The sequence below is a fragment of the Emydura macquarii genome, unplaced genomic scaffold (genome assembly GCF_026122565.2).
Source record: "Emydura macquarii macquarii isolate MOO-44397 ecotype Brisbane River unplaced genomic scaffold, CSIRO-AGI_Emac_v2 contig_3080, whole genome shotgun sequence".
In the NCBI taxonomy this organism is placed as follows: domain Eukaryota; kingdom Metazoa; phylum Chordata; order Testudines; family Chelidae; genus Emydura; species Emydura macquarii.
This window is the reverse complement of record NW_027133217.1, coordinates 2,831,723-2,849,401: the sequence shown is the minus strand read 5'-3', so window position 1 is coordinate 2,849,401 and position 17,679 is coordinate 2,831,723. Positions and strand designations below refer to the sequence as shown.

The 17,679-nt window shown below is 38.2% G+C and overlaps 1 protein-coding gene across 6 annotated transcripts in view; it reads left to right on the top strand.

The window, feature by feature from the left end:
* The window catches only part of SEC22C (SEC22 homolog C, vesicle trafficking protein), a 43,247-nt gene that overhangs the window by 7,860 nt on the left and 17,708 nt on the right, over positions 1 to 17,679 (top strand). For 4 of the 6 annotated variants that reach the window (XM_067530421.1, XM_067530420.1, XM_067530424.1 and 1 more), the window contains 5 exons: positions 1,909 to 2,072; positions 4,122 to 4,298; positions 10,202 to 10,320; positions 11,014 to 11,079; positions 14,130 to 15,738. In XM_067530421.1, coding sequence (XP_067386522.1) covers positions 1,909 to 2,072; positions 4,122 to 4,298; positions 10,202 to 10,320; positions 11,014 to 11,079; positions 14,130 to 14,330 — 727 coding nt within the window. In that variant the 3' untranslated portion in view covers positions 14,331 to 15,738. Of the gene's footprint in view, positions 1 to 1,908; positions 2,073 to 4,121; positions 4,299 to 10,201; positions 10,321 to 11,013; positions 11,080 to 13,326; positions 13,475 to 14,129; positions 15,739 to 17,679 lie in introns of those variants that run through there. The other 2 variants (XM_067530425.1, XM_067530423.1) reach the window with 2 other exon arrangements.

The window sequence follows — 17,679 nt, the reverse complement described above, 5'->3', positions numbered from 1 at the left end:
CCCCTATGTTGGTGTTCCCACCTCTTTATGAAACTTCCTTTCGTAAGCATTTCTAAAACAGACATAACTAACATCTAGATGACTTTTCTCTAATCTCAGATTCCTCCTTCACAGTGATGTCAGTATTTGCCTTTTTAATGTACAATTTAAAGGTATCTTGTCAAGACAAAAATAATACAAATAAAAATAACCCTACCAGAGAACACTCTTAAATTGGATTTTAAAATGGTTTTAGTAGGCTCTTCATCTCCCCCCTCCCCACTCCACTTATCTTGGCTTGCAAGATAACTCAGGCCTCTTGATGATCAAATTTTCCTTCCTATTGAATTGTGGGTAGCTACTTTTTTCTTAGGCTTAAGAACCAGCCCAGGTCATTCATGAATGAAAGTTAACATGTGGTGGCTGCTTGGTCTCAGTACAGGACAGAACTCAGATGAAGGGGAAGAAACAAAGCCATCTGTATTGTGGATGAATCAGCATGTCTGACCCATGCGAGCCATCCAAACTGGTGAATGCCCATGTCTGAGAAATAATACTTCAAGGATTCTAGTCCTGACCACACGTTACAAAATTCCTCATCTCTGTTTAGCAGCCCATATGTTGTTCTCTTAGTTTACATAATGATCCATATTTTTCTTTTCACTGCACTACCTCCATTGGAACAATCTTTGTGTGCCCAGCTCCGTTAGGCACTTATGAAAATCTCATCCCATGTTTCTGAATTTTAAATTGCTATCAACATTCCTTGATGGGACCTGTGATTATCCAGTATTTTGATTTGCACCACAGCCTTGCAATTCCTACTTATTACAGCAAGAGTTATATGTTGAAAAATCACTTTTTAAAATAGTGCCAGTTTTATGCACAAATTTGAAGTGCTGCTTAGGATCAGAAATCACACTGTGAACTGGGCCATTTGGCTCAGACTTACAACAATGGATTTTCAGTGAGTGTCTTGCACAACTTCACTTGGCACTTCTGAAAATCCTACTTGTGGTAGAAGAACTGGTGAGACCTCTGCCATAATATCTCCAGATAAAGAGGCAGAGGATGCAACTAGATATCTAGCAGTTCAATAAGACCTGAGAAACATCAAAAATTCCCCTGGCAGGTGCAAGAAATAGTGCCTTACAAAACTTAAAAATTGTAGATTGGACAAGAAATTGAGGAATCGGTTTTACAGACAAATACTTTCTCGTTTTGTGCACAGGGACTTATTGTCTAAAACCTAAAGATTAACATCTGCTAGAAAAAGAGCATAGCTTTATATGTAAGAAAAATATAAATCTCATGTTCTGGAACCTCACAAAAGGGAATATTAATGGATTATTCCATTTTGTATAATCTAAATTAATTGGATTTTATTTCATAAGTGATCAGAGCTCACATTTGAGATTGCACTCCTGGCTAGAGGTTGTAAAGGCTGGTTATTGGAGACCTGAGCTTTAATTGTATGTATGTGTGTAATTATTTTTGTGGTGTGGAGGAGGGCTATGAACTTAGATTGAATTAATGAATTGAGAAAGGAAAGATTCGAGTTTTAATTGGTAGTCTTTCGAAGCCAGTGTTACAAGGCATGAAATTCATGCCATGTTTAATCTTCAGCATTGCCAGAGGAGTGATGACTTTAGATCTAGTGCCTTTTGTAGGGAAGGGACCATAAACGGGTATGGGGGTAAAGGCTATAAATAAATGGCCAATGAGAAAAGGCTGCTGTATACAGATATTGGCATATATTTAAACAGAACTACAGCTGGGATGAAAACCAGATGATTCTCCTCCAGTATGTTTTCCCAACTAATGCATCCGAGATCAAATATTTTTAACAGACCATGCAGTCTAATGTTGATGTCCAGCATAACTCTTCTACTTTTTTCTTGTAACTTAGAATGAATGTTTTCTTTTCAGTTTTCATTCTTCTGGGGACATTGCCTTCATGGTGATCTGCTCCAGCAGTTACCCGACCGCCATGGCATTTTGCTTCCTTGAGGAGCTCCAATGGGAATTTGCTGCCTCATATGACACTACGAGCATAAGCTTGGCTTCCAGACCCTATGCTTTTCTTGAATTTGGTTTGTAGCTTTACTCTCTTACTGTTAGATCCTTTGTACAGGTTGTTAATGATGAGGAGCCATGTTAATGCCTGATCATACAAGGTGGCTTTATGTGGCAGGAGAACAGTGTAGGAAAAAAATTCCTATAATAATATGAAACAGTAGATTATTGTGGTATTTCTTAGGATTCTCAGTCGTAGACCAGAGCCCTGTTGTGTTTGTACAGCATCTGGCACAGAACAAAAAGACAGTCCCTGCGCTGAAGCGTTTACAATCTAAGTATAAGACAAGAAGATGGGAGAAAGACAGGGTGAGCACAGAAAACAATGAGATGATGCAGGTCAGCATGGTAGACAGTTTCACTTCTCACATAGCTTAGGTTCATGCAACACTTTGTGATCATACAGGGTGCTCTCTCTCACCTCTGATTCCTGACATAAATAAATGGCTTTTCCAGCCTATCAGCTGCTGTCCCTTGGGAACCTCACATCTCTGGAAGAATGACTAGCTCTATAGGATTAGTTGCATTTCCCTTTAAGTGAAAGTCTATTCCCTGTCAGAGGTAGGGTGCTGGAGTGTGTTAATACACTACCATCCAGCTCTGAACAAGAGTTTAGATTCTCCTGCTTAGAAGAAAGAGATGTCCCTAGGGAAACTATGATATGCAACAATTCTTGCATTGTGAGTGAACTGGTTGCAAGTCACATTCTAATTTAATCATAAATCTGTTGAAATTTGAGTTTTTTGCTGCTGCGTTTTGGCTAGGGATTTCTCACTTATTTTAATCACACATTGGCCATGTACTAAGAATGCAAAAGTTGTACAAAAGGTGTACTAGTACCATGTACTAAGAAAGCAAAAAATGCAAAAAACAAAATGCAAAAGTTTGGGTTCTTCGCATTATTTATTTTCAGTATCATGGTCCTCCCTCTCTCTTTCATGCGATTACCCTTTTTGTTACCTTCCATGCTGTTGCATGATCTTTTATGCATTCTCCTGAATCTAAGTTGCTCTGAATAAATTGCAAGATTTGAACTCTATTGCCTTACTAGTGAATCTTTGTAACTGTTGGCCTGTTGCAATGCTAATGTGTTCCCAGTAGTTGTTGCTTGAAATCCCCTATCCTTGCCTAATGCTGTGTACTGTGGATCATAAAGCACTTCTGTGCATTCTGTAGTCTTGCTGTTGTAGATTTTCCTATACATTTGATGTTCAGTAGGTGCTGCCAGAAACCTAAATGGTAAGTTGTAACTTACTGTTTGGATGTAGTGCCTTTAAGATAAGATTTTTTTACTTGACTTAAAAACCAGATCTCTTTTTATAAATACACTTCTGCATTTAATTTGCTTCATTACTCATGGTTATTAAAAAAAGTAATGTAACAAAAAACACGCCCTTCATAGCATAGACATAAGCAAATAAGCTAGGCTAGAGAACAGTTAGCAATATCCACAAAGGGGAACACCAGCTCTGGAAATGTGGGTGATTGTTACTGAGATGATAATGTAATTTGTAGTTTTAGTGTTTGGCAACTTGAATCAAATGTGTGGAGAAGGTTATTTTTGTATAAGAATGTTGTTATAAGTATTCCATAGTTAGATTTTATCTGAGTGATTTGTAGCGCAAGTCTCAAGAAAATCCCTGTCAGAGACACTGTTGCTACTAGCACAGTTTAAATTGTAGGTCTCATCTTGTACTGCAAAAATGAAATCCCTGTCACCATTAAAACATAATTTTGTCTTGCAGAGTAGATGGGACCTAACGCCATTCAAGGCTTCATTGTGATTTATAGACTTGGTTAAGCCATGGTTAGGTCACATTTACTATGCAGTGTAAAGCTGTGTTTTAAGCATATGTGGGGTGAGAGTTAGTTACAGCACCCAGAAGTGTGGTAAGTACTTTACTTTGCTTTCTATTTATTGTGTATTTGCCCCAAACAGTAAACAATAACATTTTAGCTATGATACCATTAAGATTAAACAAATGGGGTAAGAAGGTCAGGGATATTAATTAGTTCATTAACAATCCAATATTTTAATTAAAGCATTTCTTGATACTCTCTTACAGATAATGTTATTCAGAAAGTGAAATACCATTTCAACTACACAAGCTGCTCTCAGATGAACAGCTTGGAGAAAATTCAAGAAGAGCTGAAGTTCCATCCTCCTGTGCTTCTGAAACTGGAGGATACAGAGCTGATGAATGGGATGATTAATGGGCACACACAGGTGCATGTGGGGTCTGGTAAGTTATTGGCATACAAAGTTTTATGTCAGCAGTACAGGTTTCTTCTGATCACTGTTTTTTAACCTATGATGATGAATAGTTACAAATCCCAGTTTTTTCTGAAATGAGAAGCCGACGTTAACATTTATAAACCACAGACAAATAGTTCTTGTTCAAGGCCAGCTTTTTCATCATGATGAAGAGGACATAAATCCCTGTGTTATGGCTGATACATAATAGAACTATCTTTTAATGAAGTACTTATAGTAGTTTGTTTTTAACCATAAATCATTTTCTCTGGGGAAGTTTGTTATAACTGGAATTACAAATTGCACATTGCCCTGAATTTTAGCAAGCTGAGGCTTTAATTTTCTTCAAGACGAAGAGCTTCATTATATCATGTTGTGTTCCATAAACAAAGACCCAAAAATATACTTCCAGTCTAGAAGACTTAATTTAGCTTAAGGAAGAAAAGGATTCAAGGAAAAAATATCTCTGAGATATTTGACAATCTGAGACAAGAAGAGTGTCTCACTTAAGACCATCTTGAATTGTTTCACAGAACTGCCTCTTCCTTTCTTCCCCAATATGTAGGCAAGATAACCGCTTACGTTTAAAGTTGCTGTACATAAAACCCAGAATTAACCATACCTTACAGTTATAAAAAACATCTACATATACATCATATTGAGTGCTTTCACAAAGCTAACATTGTATAACAAATGCTGAAAAACAAGTTGACACATTTTAAAGTATAATCTTACTCTGCAAAATTGCTGTAAAAATGGTATCTTCTTACTTAAGTCTGTTCCCCATATGTATCTAGAGTATCTTAATTTACTGAATAAAACAAATGACTGTTATTCAGTCCTGTTATCCTATGGCAGTATTTAATGCCAGTGAGCTGGATTCTTCTGCAGTTTATGGATCTCCAACAAAATGAAATTGTTGGTCACGGGCCAGTCAGAACTCAGCTTGACTTGCCTATTTCAACGTGAATCTGTAGGGCTAACACATGCCATTGTTTTATTTATAAACAAGCAGATTTGATTGGCAGGTTATATTTGTAGTCAATTTTCAGAACCACACGTGAAGAGACAATATCTTATGACCTTCCAGGCTTAGAAATACTTTGAACCAGTCCAGGTACTTTCAGGACCAGTAAACATTTTTAAATTAGGCCTGAACAAATTATCAGAAATACGTTTTCAGTGGTCATAACCTCAATACTCTTTATTCTTCCATTTTCCATCTGAGTTTGTGCCTCTGGCTTTTTTCAGTGGTCTAATCCAGATACTCTTGCACGTTGTTCCATCCTTATTTTAAGAACCATTTTCAGTCTCATCTGTGTATTTCTGCTTGACTCAGCTTTTCTGGCTTTTGTCTGTATCTCAGTCTTTCATTTTCCATCATTAACAGAAGCAGCAGCTGAATCCCATTCTACTGCCTCCAAAATTTGGTTGTTAGAGCCTTAGTTTCCTTCTAAGATATATCTATACTACAGCTATACTAGTCAGGGAACTTGGTTATAACACAAGGCTGGGGAACTGGTTACAACAATAAAGTTAAAAGATATAGTGTAGAGAGGACCTAATCATGTTGTCGTAGACAGATAAAAACTTGGACTGTCCAAGGCTTTAGTCTCATCACAGGGAGGTGGTTAGTTTCGGTCTGCACTTTGTAACCATGTTGTGACACAGTCTGCTGACTCCCTATTTCTAATGTAGGAAAGGGGAGTGTAGTGTAGCCATCTACTCCTGAATTACTCTACACCTTTTGCTCCATGCTAAAGAACAGTGCTTGAACCCAGTTCTTGCTAGCACTTGTTCCCTTTATCAGTTTGGATGCCATTGTCTCATTAGAAAGTTACACACCATCAAAATAGGAGTTAATCTAGCAGGTGAAGTTCTGGAAGGAACTGGGCACTTAAGAAATGTTGTAAATAGTCCATGTGGAGTGGAGAGAGCATTTCCATCTTAGACAGAAACAAAAATAGTACTTTGAAATGGAAAAACCTCTTGCCTTAATTGTCTGGTAAACACGCTAATAAACTATGCAGCATTGTGTTCTTCCACATGAACACCAATAGTCTTCTGTATGCACAGTGGAACAGCTTTACAGGTCATATTTAAAGCATCATTGTGTTTTATTAAGGTGAGATCTTAACACAAATGTTTTGCAGATTTAAAATGCCTCACTTATTTTTAAATGTAGATGTCTGAGTCTAATTTCATGCTGCTAAAGATCATGCATTGATTTGGAGCTCTCTGTCAGTCTTACTTCCCTGCATGGCTCCTTGGCAGCCAACTATTGTACAATGTCCTGAGGAAATAGAACGGAATTTGCAGCAAACAGTAATGTCAATCTCCAGTTAAATAGGTTGAGGGTATCAGTTTGGAAAAATCTTAAGCAAAACGTCTACCCATTACTTAGTGAATGGATTTGCAGGATTGTGTAATTCCCTGGAGAAATGTACTTACTGCTGCTGATATGCATAGAACAAACTCTGAACCCCAAAGCCTGGTCCACACAATTTATATACCGACTTAACTATTTCTGTTATGGGTGTGATTTCCCACCCCACCCCACTGAAATAGCTACATCAGTACTACTCCTAGTGTTGGTGTAGTTATACTGGTATAAGGGTGCTTATCCTGGCATGGTTTATTCTCTTTAAATATGGGAATAAGGCAAGCCATATCACTATAAGCACCCTTATACTAGTATAACCACACTCAAACTAGGGGTTGTACTGACTTAACTATTTCAGTGTAGTTAAAGTGGTACAATTTAGAATCATAGAGTTGAAGGGACCTCAGGAGGTCATCTAGTCCAACCCCCTGCTCAAAGCAGGACTAACCTCAGCTAAATAAACTTTTGAGAGTGGATAATGCCTAAGACTTTATAGAGGAATAAAATGAAAACTTTTGTTTTGGGGTATAAAGATTAATTCCCACTGATAAGTGAACCACACAAGATGAGACATAGTAATCTCCACTCTTTCTCCCATATTAGCCCTTATTGCCTCCTACATAAAACTTCTAATTTGCAAATTTTCCAAACTATATTCTTCATCGTATGCAAGTCTCAATATGTTACTTCCATAGTTTCTTACTGGGGACTGGAAGGTGGTGATATGCTTACTTCAAGCAGGGAAGAATTACTCTTGTATTACTTACTGACAATTCCGGTTTGTTTTAAAATGAAACACTGACAGGCTCTGAAGTGAATCTTGGCAACTTGCAACCAAGGGATAGCTAGAGGAAGGATAGAGAGAAATAATGTTCTTTTCAGGAAAGTTGTGTGGGGGAGGAATATGCATTATTGCTTATTATAGTAAGACTTAATCCATCAAGGATAATGTACAATAAACTGTGTATAACAAAATAAACTTGATAAACTTGCATATTAAATTTCATTGCTGTTTATTATGCAAAGTCATATTTAAATGACTGAGATACCGGCACCATTGCTTTCAGTGGAAATTTGTGTACGGTAATGTTGCATGTTGCTTGTATATTGCATAACAAGATTAATGCAGCTGCTGCCACAGCAGCATCTGAGATTAAAAGCAGGGATATGTGTGGGTATAGTAGGTGAGTTAATTACATAGCCATTTATTAGAGCTAATTCACACCACTCTATTAAAATAGCATTGAAGCTTGCTTTAAACTAGCACGGTCAAGGAAACTTCAGTTATAGGACAAGACTTTATTTAAATAAATAATTTTAAAAAAGGTGAAAAGTTCCAGAGGGGTAGCCATGTTAGTCCTGTATACAGCAAAAAAAAAGAGAATCCTGTAGCACCTTAAAGACTAACAAATTTCTGCAGGCATAAGCTTTCGTGGGCTGTAACCCACTTTGTCAGATGCCGACGATTCTGATTCAGACTGTGACAAAGTGGTTTGCAGCCCATGAAAGCTTATGCCTGCAGAAATTAAATTTGTTAGTCTTTAAAGTGCTACAGGACTCTCGTTGTTTATCCTATATGGAAACTCCTGTCCTGGAGAGGTTTAATATTTCTACAGCATTTTGAGACACCTGGATTAAAGGTGCTATAAAGTATTTACATAATAGTCTTTTGCATGGAGTAAGATCAGTTCTGGTTCTGAAGCCCTTCCAATAAGGAATTACTGCCTCTTAATTTCTTGCCTTCGTGTGTTTAAGTCTGATATTAGCAAAATTAAAATTTTTTGTTTGTGTAAATATGCTTGCATTATGTAATGCATACATTTATTAATTGGGTATTTTATCTAGTTTTTCATGATTTTGCAGCTGCAAAATGCTATTTTATCCTCTCTGTTGATGTGTTTTATAAATAAGTTTCTAGCCCTTATGAGTATAAGGAAAATCTTGTCTATTTTGTCTTATCCTCTTGAAGCTGCAATGAGCATAAAATGCTGGTCCACATTATCTTCCCTGCTTGCAGGCCCTTTGCCACCTTAGCAATGCAAAGATGCTGGAATCCAGCTGCAGCTGCCAAACTGAGGCAAGACCTCCCAGAAAGAAATTCTCAGCTGGCATAAAAGCCAGTGGAGCTACCTCCTGTGCTAGCTGCCTCTGTCTCTCCTTCCCCAGGCATGGGTTGTGTGATAGGGTTGGGGAGGGAGCAATGTGAAGCTCTACTGTCCTACACAGTTTGGGGATAACAGAATTGTGGAGATTCTGATGGCCCTTCTCTTCTTTCTTGCATCTAGTGGATCTTGTTGTAGGAGAAATTTGGTGCCCAGTAGCTGAGGCATGAACTAGCCTGCTCATCTCAATGGTGGTGGTTCTTCTGAAGTCTAAGCTCAATACTGGCAGATAAGGTGCTTAAAACATCATTGGTGGATGTGGATGTAGCTGTTGTCAAAGATTTGCTGGGGTCAGGAACTAAGGCTACTTTTGGCGGCGTGTAGTGTATTTATAGCTGTGTGCTGCAGTGTGCACATGGTGTGCTTTTCACTGCCGTGAAAGTCTCTGAGAGAGGGGAGGCAGCATGGAAAGGCTTCAACTGCTTGAGGAAAGGCTCTGGTAGAGGAGAGGGGGCAGTCAGGAAAGGCTGAGCCTTTTTCCCTGCTGCCTTCTCTCCTTCCAGAGCCTTTTCCATGCTGCTGATGCCTTTCCCTGCAGCAGGGAAGGGTTCCGCAGTGGGATGCTAAACTGCTAAAAATAGTTGTGTAGGTGGAAGGCTCAGCTTAGCCAATAGAAAACATGCAGAGTTTGTACTCCAGGTACATACCCACACTCTTCAGGTGTGTCTTTTCTTTTGTGGCTTAATCCTTGCTTGTCAGTCTACACTGCTATTTATACCTGTGCTGGGGGGGAGCCTATGCACATGTGTATACTACACACCACTGAAATAATTCTGCAGTGTAGATGCACCCTAAGAGTTAAAGCCCCTTTCTACCACTAATGTGTAAGTCATCCCTGCCCACAAGATGCAGCAAAGAGGAGATACTTCCCCTCTCCAGTGCCAAAAGCTGTAACTGTTTTGTGAGTGCCAGAGCTGTAAGTCACCTCCCATGACTTCTGGATGCGAAAACCTCCAGTTTTTCTGCTGACAAGGAAGTGAAGTGTCTTCAATACAAAAATCGGCAGCACACTGATAATTGAAAATTTAAGTGTGGCATTAAATAAGTAACACTTAATATCCAGATGTGTATAATGCAAGTGCTAATGGATTGATTGTATCATGCAGTCCATTAAAAATCAATTCCGTTTATTTGTAGCTGTGGTAGAATTTCCAGGTGCCCTGAAAATTCAGCAATGGAGTATGCAAACGGTGGGGGCCTTGCCACAAAATTGAAGTCCATCTTGCCACCAAGTACACAAGACCTTGAATATCTACAATTAGACTGAATTTTAGTTGCCTTATGTAAAAGAAATGAAGTAACTGGAATTTTTTTCAGTAGTTTCTCACTGTTCTTAATTGTCTGAAGCCCCTACCTACAGAATGCAACCTGTGACTCCTTTGGGAATTCTGTCTCTCGTTCTCAACATCATGTGTGGGGCTTTGAACCTCATTCGAGGAATTCATCTAGCAGAGTATTCTTTTCAGGTAACTTTTTATTTACTTTGAGTTGTAATGTGGGGGCAGGGAAGAAGGATTAGAGTTATACAGGTATCCAATCATGGGTGGCTATTGCACATCATAACTTTTCAAGTTATGCTTTATCTATCCAGAGAGCTTTATTCAGATGAATGAATATACTTTATTCACTGATCTGTCAGAGCCTGAATTTTGAGCTTCAGAGCATGTTGCAGAATCTTTTTTCCCCTGTGGGGAGTGGAGTGATGTTGTTCATTTGAAAGGTGGAGAAGAATCTTATTTTTGACATCCTGGATTAATTTTATGTGGACATATAGTCCAATTTTAAAATGTATATTTTGATAAATTGCATGTGTTTCTTTGGCTGGTGCATTTTACACCATTAAAAATGTATTGTGGAATCAGCATAAAGTGTACCTTTCTTTTTTTCTTTTTTTTTTTTTTTAAGGTCTAAATCATTTAGTGTTTCGCAGTCTTATTTTGTGGCATAAATTGATGTATATATCTCAATTTCCAATATTTTGTTCAACAAATATTGATTTAACACCAGTCAGGCTTTGTATTCTGAGACTGATTGCTTCCTTCCATAGAAGCACTCATTATCATTCTACTTTGGTACTATCTGAAATGTCAAGCAGCACTTTGCATCAACTAACACTCGGTAACGCTTAAAAATTCTTCTTTGTCATCTTCCCCCAACAGGAAGACCACGAAGGAATTGGAAATGTAATAGCATTTCTCCTACCTTTTGTAGCCTGCATTTTTCAGGTATGTTAAGTTTAGCTATTGTGCTCTGGCACTCTTCCTGCATTTTCAGCTACCGCTCTGCATCTAACAAACATTTGTTGAGTGTGATCAGAGATCAGAATAGGAGACTTTGAAGCACTGACTTTGGTTACTGGGTGAAATTCTGCATTGGGCAGATGTCTACAAATGAAGGCTTCCTGCTTTTAACACATTGTGCATCTATTGACTAATTACTCCTCTTAACCTACCTGCTGTAGGTTTATATATCCTCTTCATTTTATAGATATGTCAAGAACTGTTCTGGGTTAAAGTAGCGCCCATGTAAACCACTAATTAAATGTAAACTCCTCAAAGCAGCAATAGATAGATCTATCAAAGCAATAGATATGCTTTGTGCTATTCCTGCATTGCAGTGTTTTCTTTAAACTGCTTAAAAAGGCGGTCATACAAACTGGAAAACTTTTAAATCATTTTAATTATATTAATTACTTTATAACTTTTTCACACTTTTTCTAAACTGTGTCCTCAAGATACTATAACACAAACTGTGTGTTTTTTTCCCCATTTTTTCACTACCATAATGTGTAATGAGTCACCAGAATTGTTCGTGAATCTGAAACAAAGCCTGGGCCTGCTAAATTTTATTCTAACTGCCATAGAGTCAATGAGGTCTTGAATAAATCTCTTGACTTCTGAGCCTCAGTCTTTCTATCTAAAATGACCTGTGTACTTCACAAAATAGCTCTTTCATCACCTATCTCTATATTTGACCATTGTTCTTGCGTTCAGAATCTCATCTTTCTTTCTGCTGACAAACAATCCTGAGGTCATATATGAAGATCCTGTTGCATTGTAATCATGTTGGATATTGCAACTGACTTCTAGTCAGTAGGCAAAAGGCATTGCTGATGTAAATGGTGTAACTTACACATCAGTTACAAGTGATAAAGTAATGTAACTTACACTGATCTGGCATTTGATGGAGTGCAAAAATATGTTACTGTGATTTGATATTATCTGTGGACCAGGTCTGGTATAAATAGGCACAACTCTCTCAAAGATTTATAACTTGTGCTATATACATCACTGCTGCACTTGGCTTAGAGACAAATCTCTGTGGGAGTTGGTCCTGTTTTCAGGCTGTTTTAGGATGACCTTAGTCTAGGGTAGAATCTGTTTCTTTAATAGCATGTGTAGCCCTCTTCCTCATTCTTTTAAGGTAGCTGCCAGATAATTATCTCTTTTTGCATTATTTCAAATGGTAACAGCAACCTCTTAATTAACGTTAACTCTCTTCTCTTCTCTGAGAGCTTTGCAATCTTTGTTGTGAAGTGCCCAGTGCAGCTCAGTGTGATAAATGAGTCTTGGCACAGAGATGACTGGTTTCCAAGAGAGAGAGAAGTATTTTTTCCAGGAGCTGAGGTCTTGGTTATAGGCTTGTGCATTATTGCCCTCTGAAAACCTGAGCAAATGTAAAAAGTAGTAGAATTGCGTCAGTGTTTATAATTGGCATAAAGATAGAATTCTAAGTGCGAATACAGCTCCAGACCTCTTTGAAAGAACACACTGCAAAAATGTACATTAGTGAAGTTTAACTTTCAGTATTTATTTCTGTGTGGTGATTAATGTGCTAGAAATATTTAGAAAACTATTTCCCATCTTCGGTTAACCTAGACTGGTAATGAAATGTAGCTTTAATATCTGATTGGGGTTTGTCCAATCACAGAATTTCAGAAATTTATCGAAGAGAAGAAAATATTCTAGCTTTAGTCCTTTTTTGCACCACATGGCTTCTAGCGTGGCTTGATTGACTGTGATTGAAGCTTATCGCATTTTAAATTCTGCCAAAACAAGGGGGAGGCAGTTTATAGTGGTTCTCTGTCTACTCTAATGTCTGGACCGCTTAGGGATTTGAATCTGCTGCTGGCTTTGCGATAACAGGGCCTGGGTCTCTTAGCTCAAGCAGTAGAGTCTGCTGCTTTTAGATCCAGAAGTCTTAGCCTTGGTCCTGACTGATGGAGACCTGCCCCAGGGAGGTACATGTATATGACGAGAGATGTAATCAAGTCCCTTATATTATTTTTGGGCTAGTATTTCACATAGAGGATTTTTGGGGTTTTTTTTTGTGAAGGTATCTGCTCCTAAAACTTGATCCCGGTCAGTTTCACCTTTCTACATAGAACAACTCTGTCTTGACTTTCCCAACTTCTTGGCTGAGTGTGGAAAATACTAACAAAAATTGTGTTTTGGGCTCTTTTATCCTCTTAGATTATGGCAGGACAGCATCATGAAGTGACCCTGCATAATCATACTCAATGCTAAATGCTGCGTAAATAACAACCCCACTTGTGTCACCAGCAAGGTTTGAACCTAGGACTTCCAGTGCTGAAGCATGACTCTTGACTGCTTGAGCTAAACAAGTAACTCCTGCAGCTGGCATGCGTAGTAGGTTCCTACCCTGTTATGTGGAGCAGCTACTGCAGGAGGACACTTAAAACACACTAAACTAGTGGACTATATCTGCACTGAGAATTTTGTCTGTTTTTAAATCTAGCTCTGAGCCTCTTGTTAGTAGAAATCATATCTTTTAATATTTAAGTGAATTCTGGGATAAAATTCCTGGTTCTTTAGCCCTGGAGACTGAAGTCCTTTATGCTCAGGATAGATACAGCAGAATTAAGTATAGGTTTGCCTCATATCTCCCTGCCATTGGGCTTCAGCCTTAACCTGTAAGGATCACATGTGAGTCTTAGAACGTAGTTCAGCTTTCATAATTGTTTAATCCTTGCTGATGCTTACAAGATTACCAACAAGGGTGCCAGTTATGCTGGCGGGTTTCTTTTGTTGTGGATACGATAACTATTCAATAGGATCTGGATTGAGGCCATCAATTTACTTCTGTTGGATGTATGGTCTCCTAATAGACACGTCTCAAAAAGAGCTTTAAGCTTCTTGTATGCATTTTAGTGGCAGGTGCATCCATTCAGAGGTGCCATAATAGTAAGATGTGATCCTTGTCTGTATTTATTCAGTTTGATGTTGCTAACACCGTCTCTTTGGTGCTATTCCAGTGTTATTTGTACCTGTTCCACAGTTCTGCAAGGAAGATGAAGGCATTTGTACTGTTTTTCTCCATTTGTCTATGCAACGTTTACTTGTATGGATTAAGGAACATCTGGCAAATACTCTTTCACATAGGAGTTGCTTCTCTTTCTTCGTATCAGATACTGACAAGGCAACTGATGGAGAAACAGCCTGATTCTGGAGTATGAAAACAAACGTGGGATTCGTTACTCGCATTTTAAAAACTCTTGTATTTATTTACACTGGCCAAAAATGATTTGGGGAATATTTTAAAGATGTACAATGATGGTTATCCCAAGGGAGAGATTTTGAAACAAAACCATTTGAAATAAACTACCCTCTTATAATTTGTGTCAAATAGACATTCAGGGGGATTAGTTGTACTGCAATGTCAACTGTGCATTGTATTTTCAAGCATTTGTAATGCTTGGAGGTTCTCACTGCCATTGGGAATCTTCAGTACTCAATCTCTTCAGTGTACTCTTCGACTAATACCAGACAGTCAATCTCTTTTCATTTGTCTCATTTGCTTTGCAACAGTTCAGTATTTCAATGTGTTGCCCTGGGAGTTTGACAGAAAATATTGAAATAATACATTAAAACTGAGACATTAAAATTGTGGATAACAATACTTAGCACTTTCATCTATAGATCTTAAGTTGCTTGACAGATGTAAGCTAAGGAGGCGTTTATCATAATTAGTTTAGTCAAGTAATTGGTGGAAAAATGCTTTTAGTGGGATTTTCAGGGTGATCCTACTGAGATGAACTAGAACTATAGGGTGCTGAAGGAAAGAAAAGGGCACGGAACCTTTTAAAAACCATAAAGGACATAAAATGTCTTTTGAGTAAATCGTACATCTTAATTGTTGGTAAGGTGTGAGCTCATTGGAAAATTGTCAGTAAGTTTGAAGCTGCATAAACCAAACCAAGAAAACACATAACTGATCTTTCAGCCCAGTGGCCTTTATTTTCCTGTTAAAGATCACACTATTTTGAAAGGGCAGATGAGCATTTGCTTGGTTTGTACAGATAAATAAGCTTGGAAGATGTATTTTGTGACTATCCAGTGAGTTTTTCCACCTTTCAAAAGATACATGAATAGCAATTAGAAATCCATTCCCCATCCTGGAAAGAGAGAGAGAGCAGGTTCTCTTTATTTTACATTGACGCTCTCATGATAAAGTTAATTTATGAGCATGCACTTTTGAATATAGTCATTAGGACTGAATTACTCCACCTCTGCTGGACTGTATATTCTGGTATTTAATGTGCTGAAATATATATATAGACATTTAAAATGTGTGTGAACACTTTTGATACTTTTTCAGTAAGTTGTCTCTATGTAGAGAATGTCTAATATTTTGATGCAGCTATCTTTGGAGGGTTACTGGAGAATCATGAACCTGAGAAATTTCAGAAAGCTTTTAGGTGTAATATTGTGGATGTACTGTCTTAATTTTTTTTCATTTAACTGTTTTATGAAAGTTCCATTTATTGTGTAGAATTTCATCCTGTTGCTGAGGAACTGTTCTTTCACTTAATGTTTCTACCTTTCATGGTTGTGAAGAGATTAAATTGATGCAGAGTTGCCTTCCTGAGTCTGTAGGCCGCATGAAACAAGCTCTAAGAGGTATGAATTGCTCCATTCATCTCAGTGGATTGCTTATTCTAAAACCTAATGATGCCAATTTAAATGTTAGTCAGTATCTAATTCACTGTGCTAACTACGATAGCAGAAATATCCAGCTAATGTTTTAAACCACAGCCCCACACCTTGTGTGCTAAAAACCCCAACAACTAACTATCCAGCTACCGAAACCTTCAGCTTCTTCTGACAACCTGTGCAACGCAGCTATGTGCAGCCAATGCATAAATCTGTGCATAAAAGATTTAAATGACTGGATGTTGCATTGATGTCTGCTGTTCTCAGTGGTACAACCCACAAATCTTACTCCTTTCGCTGTACCTTGTCCCATGTACTACAACAGTGAAACAGAAGAATCATTTGCTATGTTTTTGGGAAATGGGAAGGCACCATATTGTAAAGAAAATTGAGCTGAAATTCAAGGAGGAAATAAACTTTTAAAAGATGAAAAATACATATGAAAGGAAAGGGGTAAAATGAAACATTAGGAACTGGGTGGGGAGCAACCTAGAGACCAGAGGAAACTTTAGATTGATAGGAAACAGTAAATTGGATGTGAAATTGCAAGATGATATGACAGCAAAAAAGTCACTATGATGGTAGGCTGGAAGGGGTGAGGCATGTTTCAGAGCAGAGAAGGATCATAATTCTTTATACAACTCGGATGCAAGCACACCTAGAATTATTTCATTCAGTTCCAGGCATCTGTACCAAAGACAGACAAACTGAAGGATGTCCGCAGAAGACTGTCCAAAAGGATGCGGAGGTGTTGATGTTTGAAGAGAAAAGAGGATAGTTACTCTGCTAAGCAGTGACTGAGGGGTGGACTTTTCTTGGTGTTTGTCCATCAGATATTGGGTCAGATGAGAGAGAAGTTAGTGGCGCAAGGAGGCATAACTAAGCCTAATAGAACGAAACTGAGGAAAAGGAATGTTTAGGTTGACTGTCAGGGAAAACTTTGCAGATCATGGTTGTTTTGTATCGGGTAAGATTTTAATGTGCTTCAACTGAAGGTCTGGTCCTGCACTAAGGTTAATCTTGTATTTGTTTTTAACGGTGATCAAGGCAGAAATCCAGTTTTGTCAGGGAAACCTTTCCTAACATTCAGACTAGAAGTATTTGTAATATGTTCTATTCATATGAATTGAGGGTATTATTGGAAAATAAGCCATGAAGATGACTTAAGAATTCATGTTTTTTTAATAATCTCTTTTCCAAATTTCCATACTAGGCTCTAATGCCTTGCTGAGGTTACAGGACATGGTGATCAGACCTCTGGCTTGTCTGATTTTTCTACTTGGCCCTCTTAACCAGGTGGCAGTGCATTGGCTTATATAGGGAAGGCTGTTTCTGCTAGGAAAAGGGATAGGAGCATTACTTTGTACATGGACAATAAGTTGTGAGGGAAAAACCTTAATGACAAGATCTGATTTCTACGTGGACCCTGATCCTGGTAGTGTTGCATTTGTCTCCACTAAAGATATTTGAGTAAAGATAGTCTTGGATAGACTTGAGCATCTAGAACACTTAGATAGGTCTACACTGCTAGGTGAAGATGTGAATTTCAGTTCAAGGAGACCATACCGGCACAAGCTCTGATCCAGCTGGCACACTAAAAACAGAGCATAGCCGTGGTGGGAGGTCTAGCTGCCTTGAGTACATACCGTCCAAGATGCTGCGTTGAAGCATAATGAAATGAATCATTGGATTTGCCTACTGGAGGGATCTTCCGATCCAAGATTCTTTAGGCAAAAAAATGCAGTAAAATCTCTCAATACAAGGTTGTGCAAGTCCCAGTGGATTCTATGTCTGGTGAATGGACAAACACCTTGTAGAGATTTGTTGCAAAGGAAATAGGATTGGCAGGGAACTATTTGCAGGGAGACTTAA